This window comes from Centrocercus urophasianus, unplaced genomic scaffold, assembly GCF_019232065.1.
Source record: "Centrocercus urophasianus isolate 14NV4802_14NV808 unplaced genomic scaffold, USGS_Curo_1.0 seq_13, whole genome shotgun sequence".
In the NCBI taxonomy this organism is placed as follows: Eukaryota; Metazoa; Chordata; class Aves; order Galliformes; family Phasianidae; genus Centrocercus; species Centrocercus urophasianus.
This window is the reverse complement of record NW_024884475.1, coordinates 29156078-29172411: the sequence shown is the minus strand read 5'-3', so window position 1 is coordinate 29172411 and position 16334 is coordinate 29156078. Positions and strand designations below refer to the sequence as shown.

At 36.5% G+C, this 16334-nt stretch overlaps 2 protein-coding genes across 10 annotated transcripts in view; one reads left to right on the top strand and one right to left on the bottom strand.

Moving 5' to 3' along the window:
* The window catches only part of CUNH4orf47 (chromosome unknown C4orf47 homolog), a 94525-nt gene that overhangs the window by 15660 nt on the left and 62531 nt on the right, over window positions 1–16334 (top strand). For 6 of the 9 annotated variants that reach the window (XR_006167619.1, XR_006167620.1, XR_006167622.1 and 3 more), the window contains exon 7: window positions 267–439. Coding sequence is in view for 4 of the 9 variants with exons in the window: in XM_042811844.1 (XP_042667778.1) it covers window positions 267–439 (173 nt within the window). In the remaining 5 variants the exon portion in view is untranslated. Of the gene's footprint in view, window positions 1–266; window positions 440–989; window positions 1125–1922; window positions 2071–16334 lie in introns of those variants that run through there. The other 3 variants (XM_042811846.1, XM_042811845.1, XM_042811847.1) reach the window with 3 other exon arrangements.
* CCDC110 (coiled-coil domain containing 110) lies at window positions 5202–10218 on the bottom strand (the record flags this gene model as incomplete). The annotated part of the gene is made up of 5 exons (XM_042812843.1): window positions 10144–10218; window positions 8458–8523; window positions 7738–7860; window positions 6953–7057; window positions 5202–6290 (listed from the first exon to the last, which is right to left on the bottom strand). Coding segments are annotated over exons 1-5 (1458 nt in total), but the record flags the coding sequence as incomplete, so codon positions are not given.

Here is a 16334-nt window from a genome sequence, read left to right as displayed (position 1 = left end):
TATGTTTTTTATGTTTTTAAAATCCTTCACTCAATATCCAGACTTACAAAGAATATTTTAAACCATCTAATTAATCACTAAAATTTTCCCTAAGGTTTCCAATGGAAGTTTAAGGAATTTTGGGTAGTTGTTTTTTTAAATAGAATACAATGCAGTCTGCTATTCAGTATTCTCTGCTTTTGCATGAATAATATTGTAATAAAATCCTACTATTCTACAGATTGGCACTTTGAAAGTTGGTTTTTGTTTTTTTTTTTTTTTTTCAGTTAGGGGGCATGAAAGGTGGCACATTTGATCCTTATCCAAGCCATTCTGCTGACCCTTATGTAACCAAAAAAACTATGGCTGCCTCATCCAGTAAAGAACAAAAGGTTTTTCATCCTCCTCCTGGACCGAAAAGCAGACCTGTTACAAGTATAATCACTCAAAATGTCTTAAGGTAAGCCACTTTAAGTTCATATTTCATGCATGCTGTCTACCAACATTCGTTAGATGGTTGCTTACTAACAGAATAATTGAAGGAATTGTTAACAAAAGCATACGAAATATATAAGGAAGCTTGTTTTCAAAATTTTTTTCCATACTTCTGTAAATTTGGGTGAAGTTTTTTCAAACAGTTATTTTTAAATAACTTTCTGTTTGGCCTTATTGTAACTCAAGCAGATGACCATGTTCTTTAGTTATTTAAAGCTTCAGTTTCAAATGGGATTTTTAAGATTGCACACAGAACAGCTCTACATAGATGTATGATTTTTTTTGCATACTCTGTGAGCAACATGAAATATTTTAGAAATATCTGATTAAAATTTGGAAATCAATCTTAGAATTTTTCACATTTGTGATTGTCTGTTATGTACCATATGTGAAGTTCAAGAAACGCATCTTTTTAATCCACATATGACTGTTGTATTTACTTCACTACGTACCTGAGTTTGCTTAATCGCTTTTAAATTGTAGGAATCATTAAAAGTTTCAATTTGCACTGACAGAGCCAAACCAGGAGCTACCTATTACTCCACATGAAACAAGTTTTAAATTGAGAAGGAATGGGTGATTGTGGAGTGAATGGGAACTGCTGAGTCACGGCCTGAACCTCTGATTGATCACCTGAGGCGAGCCATGAGTCAGCCCTGGGAGCACAAGTGAAGGCAATTCACCTGTGCTGCTGGAAGGGGTGGAGCCAGGCTCCTCCTCTCCTAGACCCATTGAAGAGCTGACTGCCAGTGGGGAAGGATCTCTTCTGGAGATCGTCTCTGCTGGAGTTTTGTAAGCGAGCCCAGGATACGGGTAAGCTTTCTCTATTCTCTTTTTGTTATTATAATCTGCTCTGCCTCTCTTGTTTCTTTTGTAATGATAACATCATTACGTTGATTGATTATACAGTGGAGTATCTCCATGTGCTCACAGAAATGGTTATGATGGACTCATTACAAATATCTGTAGAGAGAAAAAAATCATATCTGAAAGTTCCACAGCCAGAAATTCAAACCACTTCTTCAAATTGTCTGCTACCGTTTCTCTCCTAACAATTTTAAAGGATGTATTGATTTTTGCTTTGTTATTCCTAGGTTTAGTGGGATGAGAATTTTGAACAGCATTTATTAGAAGTATGAATGTTATAGCTCATATGTGGTGAGATACATTTCAAATTGTCAGCTTTTCCCCACTGGATTACAATTTTTGTGTACTTTCCAGTGGAAATCTTCTGGTATTTTGACTGTGATTCTAAATTGGATTTGTGAGCACAAATTCTTGCTCTGACACAGAGTTCTGTATAAATCATTTGGATCCTCATGGATTAGCCACTAAATCTAATTACAGGAATGGGTGTAACAGTTTTTCATTTTCACTAAAACTTTCCTATTCTGAAGAGTGATATTCTAAAACAAAATTTAATAAGTTTCTCTTCATTTACATTTCAGATCAATAAATGTAAAGAACTACAAGACTGCATATGCTGCATCTTATTAGGTAAAAATGTTGAAATGAAGGATACATTTTTAAGACTCTTAACAATACAGTTGGTAATCAGCATTCAGCGTAAATAAAAATGTGAGAAGTGGAATTCAAGTACATAAGGCAATCTGGTTTAATTATTGAGAATGTAATATCTGTGTTTGGTTCTTACACATACACACACAGACATATACATACATACATGGTTGTAAAGCTACAATGAGTAGTACAATGTATTCAGTAGGTCCATGGGTGAATAATTTTTAATCTTACTGCTTCACTTGAGTACTGAAATGCACTTTAACAGAACATACTTCCTATTGAGTAATTTAGGTTCAAATTCACAAAGTATTGCAGTGGAAAAAAATGCACATCTTTCAAAGACTGCCAGTGTATATATTAGCCAAATAAGTCTGCTCACAGTGAAACTAAGATAATTGTTTCCCTTTAGCAGTATTACAATTTATAGTTTATTTCAACAGTATTTTGTGTAAGAACTGTCTTGAAGACTTTCAGTTATAATGTTCTCAAAATGACCATTGTCAGCCTGTTATAAAGGTAGTTATCTCTAATTATCATCTCTCACTCATTAACACTCATCTGTTTAACACTCATCCTCTGTTTCCTGAAAACTCTAACTGCTGCTATGTTCTCAAGAGAAGCTCTGTTACCTTTCTGTTCATGCAAGTATCTTAACAAACGTAATCTTTCAAACTACCTTCTTCTAGGATGAAACTCGGATCCTAACTTTTATAAGGTTTTATTATATGTGTTCCAAGAAATTTGTTCATGTAAACACCCCTCAGCATTTATATTTCTAAGCTATTTCTTGAAGATGTGTAGATCTTTATTCTTTAAGGATACTTACTGCTGTCCTCAAGATAGGGTGGTTTTTTGTTTCTTTTTTTTTTTTTTCCTTATTAATTCTAGGCTTGTGAATTCTAGACTAGGTCTCACATTTCCTAACATTGAAGAAAACAAAAATAAAGAGTTGTTGACCAGGTCTTCTAGCATTTATTAAGGCATAAAACCCCATGCTTTTAGATCAAGAGGGCACAATATTTTAAAATACTGTTCAGTAATCTGTACAATAATTTTGATGTTTTCTTTATCCAAAGACCTGTAACAGAATTCCTTTTTTTTTTTTTTTTTTTTTTAAACATGCTGTATAAGATAATGATATTGGTGCTGGCTTTAGGTGTCTTTGTACAGGTTATCAGGACAATATATTATGTTCACTTATGAACTCTGCAGATTTAGCCCTCCTAGACAGATTGGACTGCATGGTACTTCTAACTGCTGTTCTGATGTAGTGCAGCTGATGAAGACTGCTCTGAAGTTTTTATTTTCTTTTCCTTGCTCTTCCTTCCACCTCTTCAGTTCTTCCTGTCGTATTTTCTTCTGTATTTTAGTTATCTTTTCATTCCCTAGCAAAATGGGGAAGGGAGATTAAAATTAAAAATTAAAATATGGCACTTTACTAAAACAAAGCAAAACAAAAAACCAGAATAACAACAAAAAGAACCCAAACACAACAGCAACAACAAAAAACCTAGCTTGTTTAAGAATTTTTTAGTGAATGTAGACTAAGTTTATGTGGCCATTATGGGAATAGATTGCTTCCCCTGATAAGTCCCCATTAGAAACAGTGTGCTCTGAGAAAGCTGATGCCCTTTTCTGGGTAGGGCCTCAGCATACTGTTTAATACAAATAATAAATGTGTGCCTGGCTTCTTGACAGTGCATTTTACCATGATGGTGGAGGTTAGAACTTTCTTAAATTTCAAACAGGAAAGACATTAGATACTACATTATTTTCATGTAACAACTTCCCTTATATAAAAAATATAGCCAGTTACCTTTGTAATAGATTCTGAGCACAACTTAATATTTACAATCTCACACAACTTTGTGTCAAATGCAATTAAATGCCTGACCATCCATCTACCAAGCAACCCAAATATTAACCGTTTGATTGCTGTTACTGAGTCTGAGCACACAATGCATAATTATAGCATATAATTTTTGCCCATCTCCAGTAAAAACCAAAAAATCAAAGCAGCAAAATATTTTGTACTTTAAAAGGTTTTTAGAGCAAAAACTATTAAGAGGTTGACTAAGATTTTTAATGTTCCTTTCAGTTGTTCTAATTTGTATCTGTACTGGTACAAAAATGCACTCTACATTTAATGTGCTGTGTTAAAGCCAGACAAATAACTGTTTCTTTGTTACAATCTGTTTAATGAATTATTGAAGAAATAGGAAGAAATAGATTACTTTTATGCAGTAACAATCTCTAAACATATTGTGCCTTTTACTGGCTAGGGACTTGTATATACCAGTGGTTGCATTAGGAGGAACTAGAAGATAAGTAATTACCTCTAAGTCTGTTCTGGAAACACCAATAACTAATTACATGGCTTTACTTTAACAGATTTATTTAGTAAGTACTAAAAAAAATGTAGCAGAATAAAGGGAAATAGCATGGTAGAAACACTACGTACAGACAATTTCATAAATATTATATGCAGTGTTTTTGAAAAATTCTTCTTCCCTATGGTCCTGTGGCTGAGAAAATTAGTCTTTGTACAGTAATTAGCAGATGTTAATTTTTGTGCTTTTTGTAATATGACTGTTCTCAGAACATGTTTACACTGAAAATGTTGAAATTCGTGTTTCAGCTAATAAGCTTTCTAAGTTAGAAAAACAGTAAAAAGGTAAAAGTAGTTTGTACTAATTTCACATAAATCAGCATTAGAAGTCATCTGAAGGACAGGTTAATGCGGGTTACATTTTATTTAGGACTTCTTGTAAAATAATCTGTGAAATGTGACATGTACTAAACTGCTTAGCTAAAAGGTTGCTAAGATTCCTTTGTGAGTCTGAAATCTTTGGGACAGAATTCAATCTCCTGTCAACTGTCATAGTTTCATCACATTTCTATATACTAATGTTGTATAAGGATCTGTTCTTCTTAATCTGTAAAATGTAGCAAAGTATCAATAAAAGCAGACAGTTTGAGTACATTACCAAAAAAAATAGTGAAAAGACTGTAAATGACTTAAAAAGATAAAAGGTAGTAAGGTATAATGAATTGAAAGTCATACCTTGTGAAAGGCAATCCAAAGGAATTTCTTTACAAGTTGTAGTGGAATGTTCAGAATAACAGTTATTCTGCGTGGTGCCAGAACTGAGATTGGGTTTCTTTTGTGTCCGTGCTAAAGCTGTAGCTTGGCCTCGGAGATAAACATAATCCTTATGCAAACGGTGGAATTCAAGCTGTGCTACATCTCTCTCATTTTCAATAGTCCACAGTTGATTTTCTAATAGTAAGCATTCTTTAGACAGTTTTCTAATGTCATTTTCATACTTGGAAGCGTATTGTCTGTATTCATTCAGTTCTCTCTTCAGTAGCTGATTTTCCTCTGTGATGTTTGTTACTACTGTTGATAACCTCTTATATTCTGTGTTTGCAGCGGTCAAGTTATATTTTAAAAGATCAGTGTCTGCTTTTGCATTTCTGGGTTCAGTCATGAGTTTCTTTTCTGTATGCACTTCACCTGTCTGGACTTCCTCAGTGTCCTTCAGCAGCATCTGTTTAGTATTAGAACATTCCTGCAGAGTCATTTCAAGATTAAGTTTTTTCTCTGCAAATGTTTGCATTAATTGAAGATGAGTCTCCAGTTCAGATTTTGTTGCAGGTGCTTTTTCTTTCATTTGTTTTATTTCACTCTGCTTTCCTTCAAGCTCTTGCTCTAGGGAGCTCTTTTCTTCTGTAAGCTGACCAAGTTTTTTATTTGTTTCTTGTGAATTGGAGCATTTGTGTTTCAAGGACTCTAGCACTGTATTGAGCCTCCCTTTTTCGCAAGTACCAACAGTCATCTTTTCTTCTAATTTCTTGTTCCTAATCTGAAAATCATGTAGTGCCTGTGTTGTGTCTTTGTTTCTATTGTGGTGTTGATTCTTTTTCTTTTCAAGGATGATTTTCTGGTTCTGGAGTTCTTTATATTTTCTTATCAGACTCTTTACTTCCTTAACGCATCCCTCATTGCCTTCTGGTGATTTAACCAACTGAGTTTGCATACTCCTCTCTTCTTTAGTGAAGTCCTTAATTTTCACATCATATTTTGATATTTTTTCTTTCAAAGACTGTACAGAATCAGCAAGAGGTTTGACCTTGTTCATGAGATGTAGATTTTCATTCTCAAGATAATGTACTCTTTTTTGAAGATGCTCAGAGTTTTTCAGAAGCTTATGCAATGCTTCAATTTCTCCATCATATTTAGGGGATGCTTTGTTTTTACTGAACTTCTGATCTCCTAGCCTCAGCAGCATCTGGTTAAAAACAGACAGTCATTCTTTTTCTAGTTGCTGTTTGTGATCAAGCATTAGTAGCTTATCTTTCACCATTTTGGAAAATGAATCTACCTGGCATCTGTTATCTTCACTACAACTGCTTTTAAATTCAAGTACATTTCTGCTTTCAGATTCTGCTTTTTCACTGCATGCTGTTGTAGGAGGGGTTATACAGCCATACTCAGAATCTTTATAAAATGTAGGCAATTTTCATTAAGTAGAGCTGAAGCAGTACATGATTCATCCAAAGAAGTCACAATTTCTGCAATGTCTTTCAAGTTAGTTAATTTTTCTCTGTATAAGAAGACAGATTTTTCTGTATTTTGTCCTAACAAGTCTGAATTAGAACTGGCTGACTTCCAAAACTCTTGTTTCAGCAACTTGGTAGTGTAATTATCATCTATTTTACAAATTTCTTTCCTGTGTTCAGGTAAATTCATAGGAAGCTTAGATTTACTAAAAATTACCTTCTCCTGGGCAGCATCTGATCTTTCTGTCTCTGAATCAGTTCCAGATACCAAATGTCCACGTGTAAACTCATTGTTTAATTTAAGTATCCTTTTGTTTCCAATTAGATTTTCTGAATCTTCAACCTTTTCAGTTTTCAGTGAAATCCTATGTGAAATTTGTATATCACTGACCACATTTTTAGCACTGCAGTTTACTTCCACGTGCTCTTCAGAACCGGATTGTTGGTCATGGTGAACTTCTCTTTGAGAAGACAACAATTCAGGATATTCCATATGCTACCTCACAAAATTAAAAACAAATGTCCAAAAAAAAAATCATGCTGTAAGAATAATGAAATGTAGTAATTTAAGCATAAGACATCTGAGCTGCTAAAAAAGCCACTTCTCAGTCAAGACTTGCACAAATTTTCTCTGCCAAGGCCATTTAACTATTAGAATGTTACAATTTTAATCAGCCTCATTTAATTAGGTATTGGGTTTTGGAGCAAGCAGAACATACTGATGTCTTAAATTGATTATATTTCAAGCAAAGGAGAGACGAACTAAGGAGACTATAGTTTGTCTTTGGTTTTGTCATCCTAGTCAGCACAAATTAAAGACAAACTGGAGTTGCACTAAATAGATGCAGAAAAAGTAAGTTTTATTCCCTTTCTTCATTTCTGTCCCCTCCTTGGCTATGTCCTGTTTCACTATATGCTTTGCATTGCATTCCATATCCAGTGAAAATAACCCAAATGAAGATCAAGCTACTATGTTGTCTGTGCAAAAAAGAAATGGAACTTAAAGTGAGTGGAAGGGAATGGTATACATATTTATGACTTCTCAGGAAGAAAGCACTTGTTATTTTTTGTACTCAGAATACCCATTGGGTTATTAAAAAAAAAAAAAAAAAAAAAGATTAAAGCCAAAATCCATCTACAGAATAATGTGTTTGTAAGTAAAAACTGTTAACATACCAGTGATGCATTATTTGCTGTAAAAGTGATGTGTGCAGTCATCATAATCTTGGCTGACGTATGTACTGGGGTTTTCATTTCAAATATATTTTTATTTAGTATGTCACTGATTTCAGACTGTACCTGAAAAAGATTGTTTATAGGAAACTTAAATGTGTAAGTATTTCACTTTCCAAAACACATTTTTTAATCAGGAAGTTATGTCCTGCAAAGGACAGACTGAATGGAAATGAAGTGTAGGAACAGGGAACTGTGCATAACAAGCAAAGCATAATGCTAAACATCCTTTCTGCATCAGGTCTTTAGCTTTTATATAATGAATCAGACAAAATGATGGGGGGTTGGACTCAATGATCTCTGGAGGTCCCTTCCAACCCCTACAATTCTGTGATTCTGTGATGGCAGAAAATGCTCCTCGAAAGGTGGTCTAGCATTCCGTGAGAAATGGCAGTTTGCAGCATTGGAGCTGGTTCTGATATCTAATGACTAACATTATGTGGAATTGAAACTTATTTGAAAACAACAGTTCGCTTGAGGTTACAGTAGTGCAAGTTAGAGCTCGTCCTTCAACTTTTAATAGTTTATTATTTTTAACAGTTTAATAGTTTTCTAGTTTTGATGTATATTTAATGTACATAATAACCTAAAATACTTATGGCAATATCTAAAAATGCAGGAGTTGGCATTTACACTTAAGATCATTTGTGTAGTTTTTTTTACCCTATTAGCATTCTCCAGAGTCTGTTTCTGAAATGTCTGAAATGATTCCAGCTGTTGTTGAAGAATCTAAAATGTAGAAACAATATCAGAAAACTGGTAATTTTTTTTTAATGAATCAAAATATTTTCTGTTTAACTCATGTTTATTTACTAACATCATTTTCATCCAGATCCTCTTACCACTCAATAGCAATTTAGAAACATATTTGCAATACTGGAAGATTTCAGGGCCATTCTTCATGGATAGTTGCTCACGTCACTGAAAGCTCTGGCACATCTGGCGTTACTTTTGCCCATAGTTTTTACCATAAGGCCAAATATGCTTGTGTTTGAATTTTATTCCAGTACTCCAAATCCAAGTTTCATCCTTTTGGCTTAAATTGTAGTGTGCTGGTTGGACAACATAAGAAAGCTGAACTGTCTCTGGGAACTAGTAAAGGGAAGCCCTAGTATTCCACGTTAACAGCACTGATCTTCACTAAGCTCTAATGATTTAAAAGTGCTTTACAATAAATACTGCATATCTTTTACATGGATCAAAGAATGTTTTACTGAATTAATCATATTTAGGGCATAGGAATTCAGAAACTCAGTAAAAATTTCAGCTAAAGGAATGAATGTGGGCATATAGCAAAATGTGTAGTTTACTATGTGTTTCACTTTGGAAAAAGATTCCCCAAAAGAAGAGATGAGGCAGGTATAAAATCATAGAACTGTTTGGGTTGGAAAGAATCTTTAAATCATCTAGTTCCAACACCCCCTGCTACAGAGGGAGGAACACCTCCCACTAGATTAGGATGCTCAAAGCCCCATCCAGCCTGGTTTTGAATGCCTCCAGGGAAGAGGCCCCACAATCTCACTGGGCAACCTGTTCGAGTGTCTCACCATCCTCACAGTACAGAATTTTTTCCTAATATGTACTCTAAATCTACCCTCCTTCAATTTAAAGTTATTTCCTCTCATCCTATTGCTACATGCCCTTAAAAATAATCCCTCCGCAGCTTTTCTTTAGGCCCCCTTTAGGCTGTTATAAGCTCCCCCAGAAGCCTTCTCTTCTTCAGACTGAAGAACCACAACTCTCTCAGCCTGTGCCCACAGGGTAGCTGCTCCAGCCCTCCAAATGTTTTTGTGGGTCTTCTCTGGACCTGCTCCAAGGGCTCTGTGCCCTTCTTGTGGTTGGGCCCCAGAATTAGACACAGTTGGGAGGGGGTTTCAAGAGAGCAGAGTAGAGAGCAAAATTGCCTCCCTTGACCTGCTGATCATGCCAATCACCTTGATGCAACCCAGGGTATGGTTGGCAACCGTGTATAGAGATATTATGTATAGAGTACAGGTGGATATATAAAGTATATATTAGGTACAGAGTACTGTAAATCCTATGCCTAAGTTACTAAAATATATTGTATTAAAAGCAGAACCAACATGCTTTGCTAATTAGTATTCAAATATAAAATGTTATTTGAAAGTAAGCTGTCCATTTCAAAATAATTCAGCAAATTTCTCACTGAAAAATATCTGGACAGCTCCAGTTTTAAATATATAGAAACAATAATTCACTTTACTTATATTTGTGAATACATTAACCAGATTCATACATAAAGAGCAACGTAGAGGAGACTAGCTTTATATTAAATAACTCTGTAAGCAGCTCCTGTGAATTAAGGCCCCTTAGCTGAGTGGTTCCTACTGCTCCAGCTTCCAGCCCATCTGCCTGCAGTGGTTTGGCCACGCCAACAGGCACGTTCTTAATCAGATGTGCCATGTGAGACTCCAGCTAGCTGTGGCTCTCTTTGTGCTAAGTCATCATGCTCCTGTCTGCAGACAGAATCAGTCAGCTTACTTCCAGTGCTGTTTGCAGGTGAATCAGATCGTCTGCTTCTATTGTGTGATTACCTGCAAACACAAATGACATTTCTACAGTTAGTGGTGCCTGAAATTCTCAGCTAGAGATGTTTCATATCTAACTGGGCATCCACAAGAGGAAATGGAGAAAGCACAAGCGTTGTGGAGGTTGAGGAAGGACCTAACAGCGTATTTTCTTGGTGTTCTGAGCTCGGGACACGTCAGGATAATGCAGTCAGTGTCTGGAGACCCCTGAGGAGGCGCAACCTCCAGCTGAAAAGTTCCCTTGTGAAAGCGGCGAAGCGCCCCCGGCAGAGCAGAGCACGTACCGCGGTGGTGCCGCTGCACTGCCCTATGCGATGGCCGGCCCGCCCCGCCCCGCGGCCAGCCCAGCATTCTAGCGCTCGATTTTCTTCTCGCGGGAGACTGCGCTGGCCCACACCGTCTACCGCCTCAGGAGGAGGAGGGCCGGGGCTGCGTGCCGGTCGCCTCGCGGTGCTGAGGCAGCGCGGCGTGCGGATGCGTGGCGGTGTCGTCACACTCGCGGTGACGCACAGCCCCCGGCAGCTCGGTCCCGCCGCGGCAACCGAGCCTGCAGCCGGCCTCCTGCGCGCGGCCGCCGTGCCAGCGCCAAGCGCCCCACCGCGGCCGAGCGCCGTCACGGGAGGCCCCGCTCCTCAGGTGCTCGGTATCCTTGGTGCCTTGTTTTCTGGTAAAGAAAACGTTCACTGTGCGTCACCTGTATTCACGAGAGCAGTCAAGGAAGGAATGCTCGTGTAATTAAACGACTCAGGTGCACAAAGCATGCGAGCTTGGACACAGCTTGTTAGGCACGGCTGCTACTCGTAACGCAGCTGTGAGGCCACCTACACAGGGAAACCTTGGTTTGCTAAAGCACCTGCTGGCAGTTGCAGTTGATATTCTTTCAGAAAACAGTACCACCTCAGGCAATTTTTTTCTTAAACTGTACATTCCGTATGTATGTGATGTGAAGCAGCATTTCATCTTATGGGATGAGTGAAACCTTTCTCATACAGATAATTGTTTTAAATTGGAAGAGACGTTCTCTGAAAGTGGATGTTAAATGTTTCTACTTGAAGACCTGAGGAGAATTCTACTATTTGTTCATGTTCTTGTTCTGATGACTCCAGTAAGAAGGTAAACAGTTTTGGGAGAAATTAAAAAAAATTCTTTTTGAAACTGATGCTGAGTACATTTCCCACCCTTCAAAAGACTGCAAAAAATATTAATTTATGAGTCATTTCAATGTCATCTAATGAAAAAACTTCAGATAAATTGCAAATATTGTTTCAGAATGAGGGTGAAAGAATTACCCAGGATTACTGGCATTTTCCTTAGCTGGCGTCTGACGTTGATTGCCTCCTCCGTAAAGAACGCCATTCACTTACTGTTTTCATTTAAAAAAGAAACAAAAAGCAACAATGTGGCAGAAAGAGAAAAACATACTGCTGTCCTAGCTTGTAGTATCACATACCAAACTGTCTTAAGACTGTATGACTCAGGTCTTTACAGACCCAGGAATGTTCTTAGGGAAATCTAGTTTAAACATGAACAGCTGGTTCATTTGTCTATCCCTGTAAGTATGGCAGAAATATTAAATCAGCTACAGGGGCAGCTGTTACCTCTTGATTATCGTGAGACTGAGTGGATAGCTTCCATGAACCTTTGAACAGGTGCAACCTGGTCATGTTTATTAAAGCATAGCAGTAAGTATCCAAGTATGTGAAGCATTAAGATCTGATGAGGTGATCATAGAGATAGAATGCATTAAATAATTGGTGACATCAGTTTGGCTCTCTAACTTGGGAGGCAATGTATAAGTTAGAGCTGCTGTCAGTTTACTGAAACTGACATGTTTCAGGGAGATCTGAAGTGTCAAGGACAGATTCATATAATAAATGAAAAAAATATTCTTTTGTCACCGTGGCAAATTTGATGATTTTTTTTTTTTTTTTTTTAATATAGGGAATCTATGTAAGTAAGCATTATATTATTCTGATTAGGATACTATTAATTCATTTCTCCCACATATCCAGTACATAAATTGAAATAAAAAGTTAAACACTTTTTCTTTTTTCTTTTTTCTTTTTTTTTTTTTCCTGGCCTGTGAACTAGTGAACTAGCAGAATTGGAGAATATCCTCATTTCATATTACTGTATTATGTTTTGTATTGTGGTGATAGCATGAATTAGAGCCCTTTCAGCATTTCAGAGAAAGTTCTGTTTTGGAAAATTGAATTAATATGAAAATTCTTCTGGCAAACAGCATTGAGGTCCCATGCAGCACTGCTGTATGAGTGCCTCAGAGGTTTTGCGTTTTTTCTTTATGTGCCACAGAAGAATTAGGAGTGATTTGATTGCTCATTATCTGTTCAGATGCTAAAATATATATTTTATTCAATCATTACTTTTATCTAGAGGTGGGCAATAGCTGACACTATTCTACAGTAGTCTTCAAAAGCCGCATCTGTGTTCAGGTGTAACTTCAAAAGAACAGCCTTTTGTCACAGCAGTCCACTCTGCAGAAGAGGACTTACCTCACTAGCTTTTGTTGTGGATCTGTAATGAAAGGCAGCACCCGTATCTCAATAATTATTTCTGAAATGTCATTCTTTCATCCACTGTGAAAGATGAGAGCAGTTCTTGATTCAGAAAGGGCAGTTGCTAATAGGCAGTGAATAGGAAGCAAATGGGAAAGACAATTAATAGAGCTCTGTGGTATATGTACGCATGGAGAAGAATCTCATAAATCATAATGAGAATGGAAAAGGCTGGATAAATTACGAGTCAGAGAAGAAATATGTGAACGTTTTTAGAATTATAATCCTGTGTTGGGATCAAAAAAATCTTGTGATTATGTCATCATTAATTAGTTTACTCTCCCATAGAAGTGTGAACAACTAGTCCTGTTAACAGTGAAGAATCCCTACTTGGTCTCACATTTTTTTTACAATTCATTTGAGTTCAGGGAAGAGAGAAATTTTTATGACCTACCCAGCAACTGGATCTGTTAATGAAAGCTTTTGCTTCCGTCTTGGTGTATGATTAATTTTTACACATTTTACCTGCATGTTTTTGTTTTCTATTAAATCATCGCTTGTGCATTTTTCTCTTGCTTACTAACTCTTACAGTTTGGGAGCTTTTTTTGTTTTGTTTTGTTTTGTTTTACCTCAGTCCACCAGTCTTCTGTGAAAGGAAGTAAAGGAGCCAAATATTTGTAAATTATCATGTTATTTGTTATTTGCAGTGTCTTTTCTATACTGTATCTGCCTGATCTGCTTAGTCTGGATTTTAAGCTGTGGGGTAGGTATTCTCTGCACAGTGCCTGTTTGCAGCTGGATTGTGTTTCTATCTGAGTATTCTCACATTATGTGCTTCTTTTATAAATAATAAAATGAAATAAGGGAGGTCGTGAAAGAATCTTGTTGTAAAAGAATTGTACTTATCACCTCATACATTCTGCTTAGATACAGTTTTGAATTGGCTCACTCAAAGAGATGCAAGATGTAGAGCAGTGAACAGCAGTGCTTTCTGTAAAAGTAAATGTAATTTTGAGGCTAGATATATTGCAGTGAAAATGAAATAGAGTGAATTTGAAGAATAAAACATCAAGTCATGTAATTCTTGCAATTAATTAAAGAGCCAAAGTTAAAATGTTTTTGTTAAATATTATCTATTTTAGTTTTAACACCCTCCCAGCTTCCTTAAATGGGCAGGCTGTATATGTTCCAATGTTAGCCAAGTGTAGCAGTGGCAACAATTATTCATGATACTGCCAGTTACAGAAATTTCAGTCAGAAATATGATTACTAAGTAGCTAGCATTCATTAAGAATGATGAATGAGTTCTACACACAAATGAAATAGTCAATATATGAAAAGAGTATACCTATAGGTACCTAAAGAGTTTACCTATAAATAGAATGTCAAACAAATTGTCTTGTGTGCAGTCATAGCTTCTCCTTGGTTTTACTCTTTTTCAAAGAAAAATTGCCTGCGCCTTGTGTATGTGCACAACTATAAGTACCTTGTAATTCTACTGGCTGTTAAGCTGATGCTCTGAAACTTCATTTCTACCTACAAGGAGAATGAGTATTTCTGTGACTTGTTCAGTCATATGAGGTGTTAATAGCCCCCTTCAGGTTCTACAAACAACTTTTTTTTTTTTTTTTTTTTTTTTTTTCTTGAAAGTGTTGAAATTTGGCTCCATGTGTTATGGTGGGGTTTTTTGTTTGTTTGTTTGTTTGGGCCATTGAACATATTATTCCAGCCATGTCTCTTTAGTGTACCTGGTCCAGTTAAAATTTAACATTCTGTAGGCTGCTGGTTTAGCAGGACAATTAAAAACCTCTTAGATCAGGAATATACTAAAAAGATTATAAAAAGTAATTTTATAAAGAATGAGATGTATAAAAATTGGTTTTCGAACGATTATCTAGAAAAGAAAGACTGAAAAAATTGCCAGGGATTTTTCCTGTTGCTCAGAGTCTTGCTTGTGTTTACTAAATATTTTGTCTTAAAATTATGTCTACAGTATATAGCAGGCTGCATGGTACAGTGCGAGCAAATCAGTTGGCTCTGAGGATGTGGCATCTACTCAATGTGTATTTCAGGGAGAGCTTATTTAGCTCTAATTTGATTCTGCTGAATGACTTCCCTTTAGTGGATGGTGTGTGTTAGCAGTGCTGCTAAAGATCATCCAGTTGAATTTTATCATAAAGGTAATCATTTTATGCACTTTGAAATTGCTGTATGATGTGAAGCAAAATGTAGTTAAGTGGAATGATGAGGGATTTCAAAAGCACATTTCTGATCTGAACAAAATTGTTAATATATTTTTAAAGTGTTGGAATGCGGTTGGAAACCGAAGAAGGCTGTTGAGTTATTGGAAACACAGAGTTTATTTTAACTGCTTTAAAAAGGTTTTGAAGTTTCAGGTTGTTGGTAGCACTCTGACATTATGTAAGAGAATGAAAGCATTTGTCTTGGAACAGTTGATACAGAAGCACTCTGTAAACCAATCTGGTGTATGTTTAGATGCAATGTTTGTCTTGCTCATTTGAAGAGTTAAAATTTCATGCGTTTCCAGCTCATCTTAGAATAGCCCTGTTGTTTATGCAGTAGTAACATAGCTGAGGAAAGCTTTTCACACCTGTTGATCGACATCTGAAGAGTCTAGATAACAAGCATGTGAAGTCACACTTACTGTCCTTCTCTCCATCTAAAAATAAATGCCATTGCTCTCTCTAGCTTGCAATATATATAAAGTCTGGACACAGCTGAGCAGCATAGTAGTATTACGCTGTCTTGATTTAGTGGGTATGCGATTCTTAAGCCAGCAGATAAAGTGGATCGTTCTTTAGCTGAACACTTTGTATGTATGGGATTTGTGCCAATAAGCCCTGACACCCACCAGAGGTAAAGAACGTGGCCTTGAGTGTGCTGCAGAGAGAAGTGCTGAATCTTTCTCTCACATTTAATTCTCTGTATTTAATATCTTCAGGCTGGAGAGAAGGTAGGATGTGATTTCCAATTTCCAATTCCTCTATCAGGATCAAGGATTTTTGAATCTGAATGAATTGAACGTTGATGTTTCTTTCGTTTTACAGTGGTGTAAAGGTTTGCACGTAGGTTGGTACTTGCAATTAGATAGGCTTTCAAGTTCTATCAAAATAATCTCAGACCTCAAACCTCCTAAAATAGCACCATGTCATGATGCAATGCCACTGAACTTCACTCACGGATTTGTCATCAGGTCATGTTCTCTGGCTTTCTTTTAACCTAATATTTCTTATGGCTACATTTCCAGGAATTTCCTCATGTTTTTAGTTGATATGTTTGGCTTGTTAAAGACAGTCTTCAGCTTTGAAAGCACATCATTGTATTCACTTTCAGAAAGCTGATTTTGCCTAGGTTGTATGCTCAAATGTCTAATATAAAACTTGTTTCATTCTGGCCAGCTGTTTGATAAAATCCAAAACATTCTTTCCTGTGTGGCTGAAAATGCCTAACTTC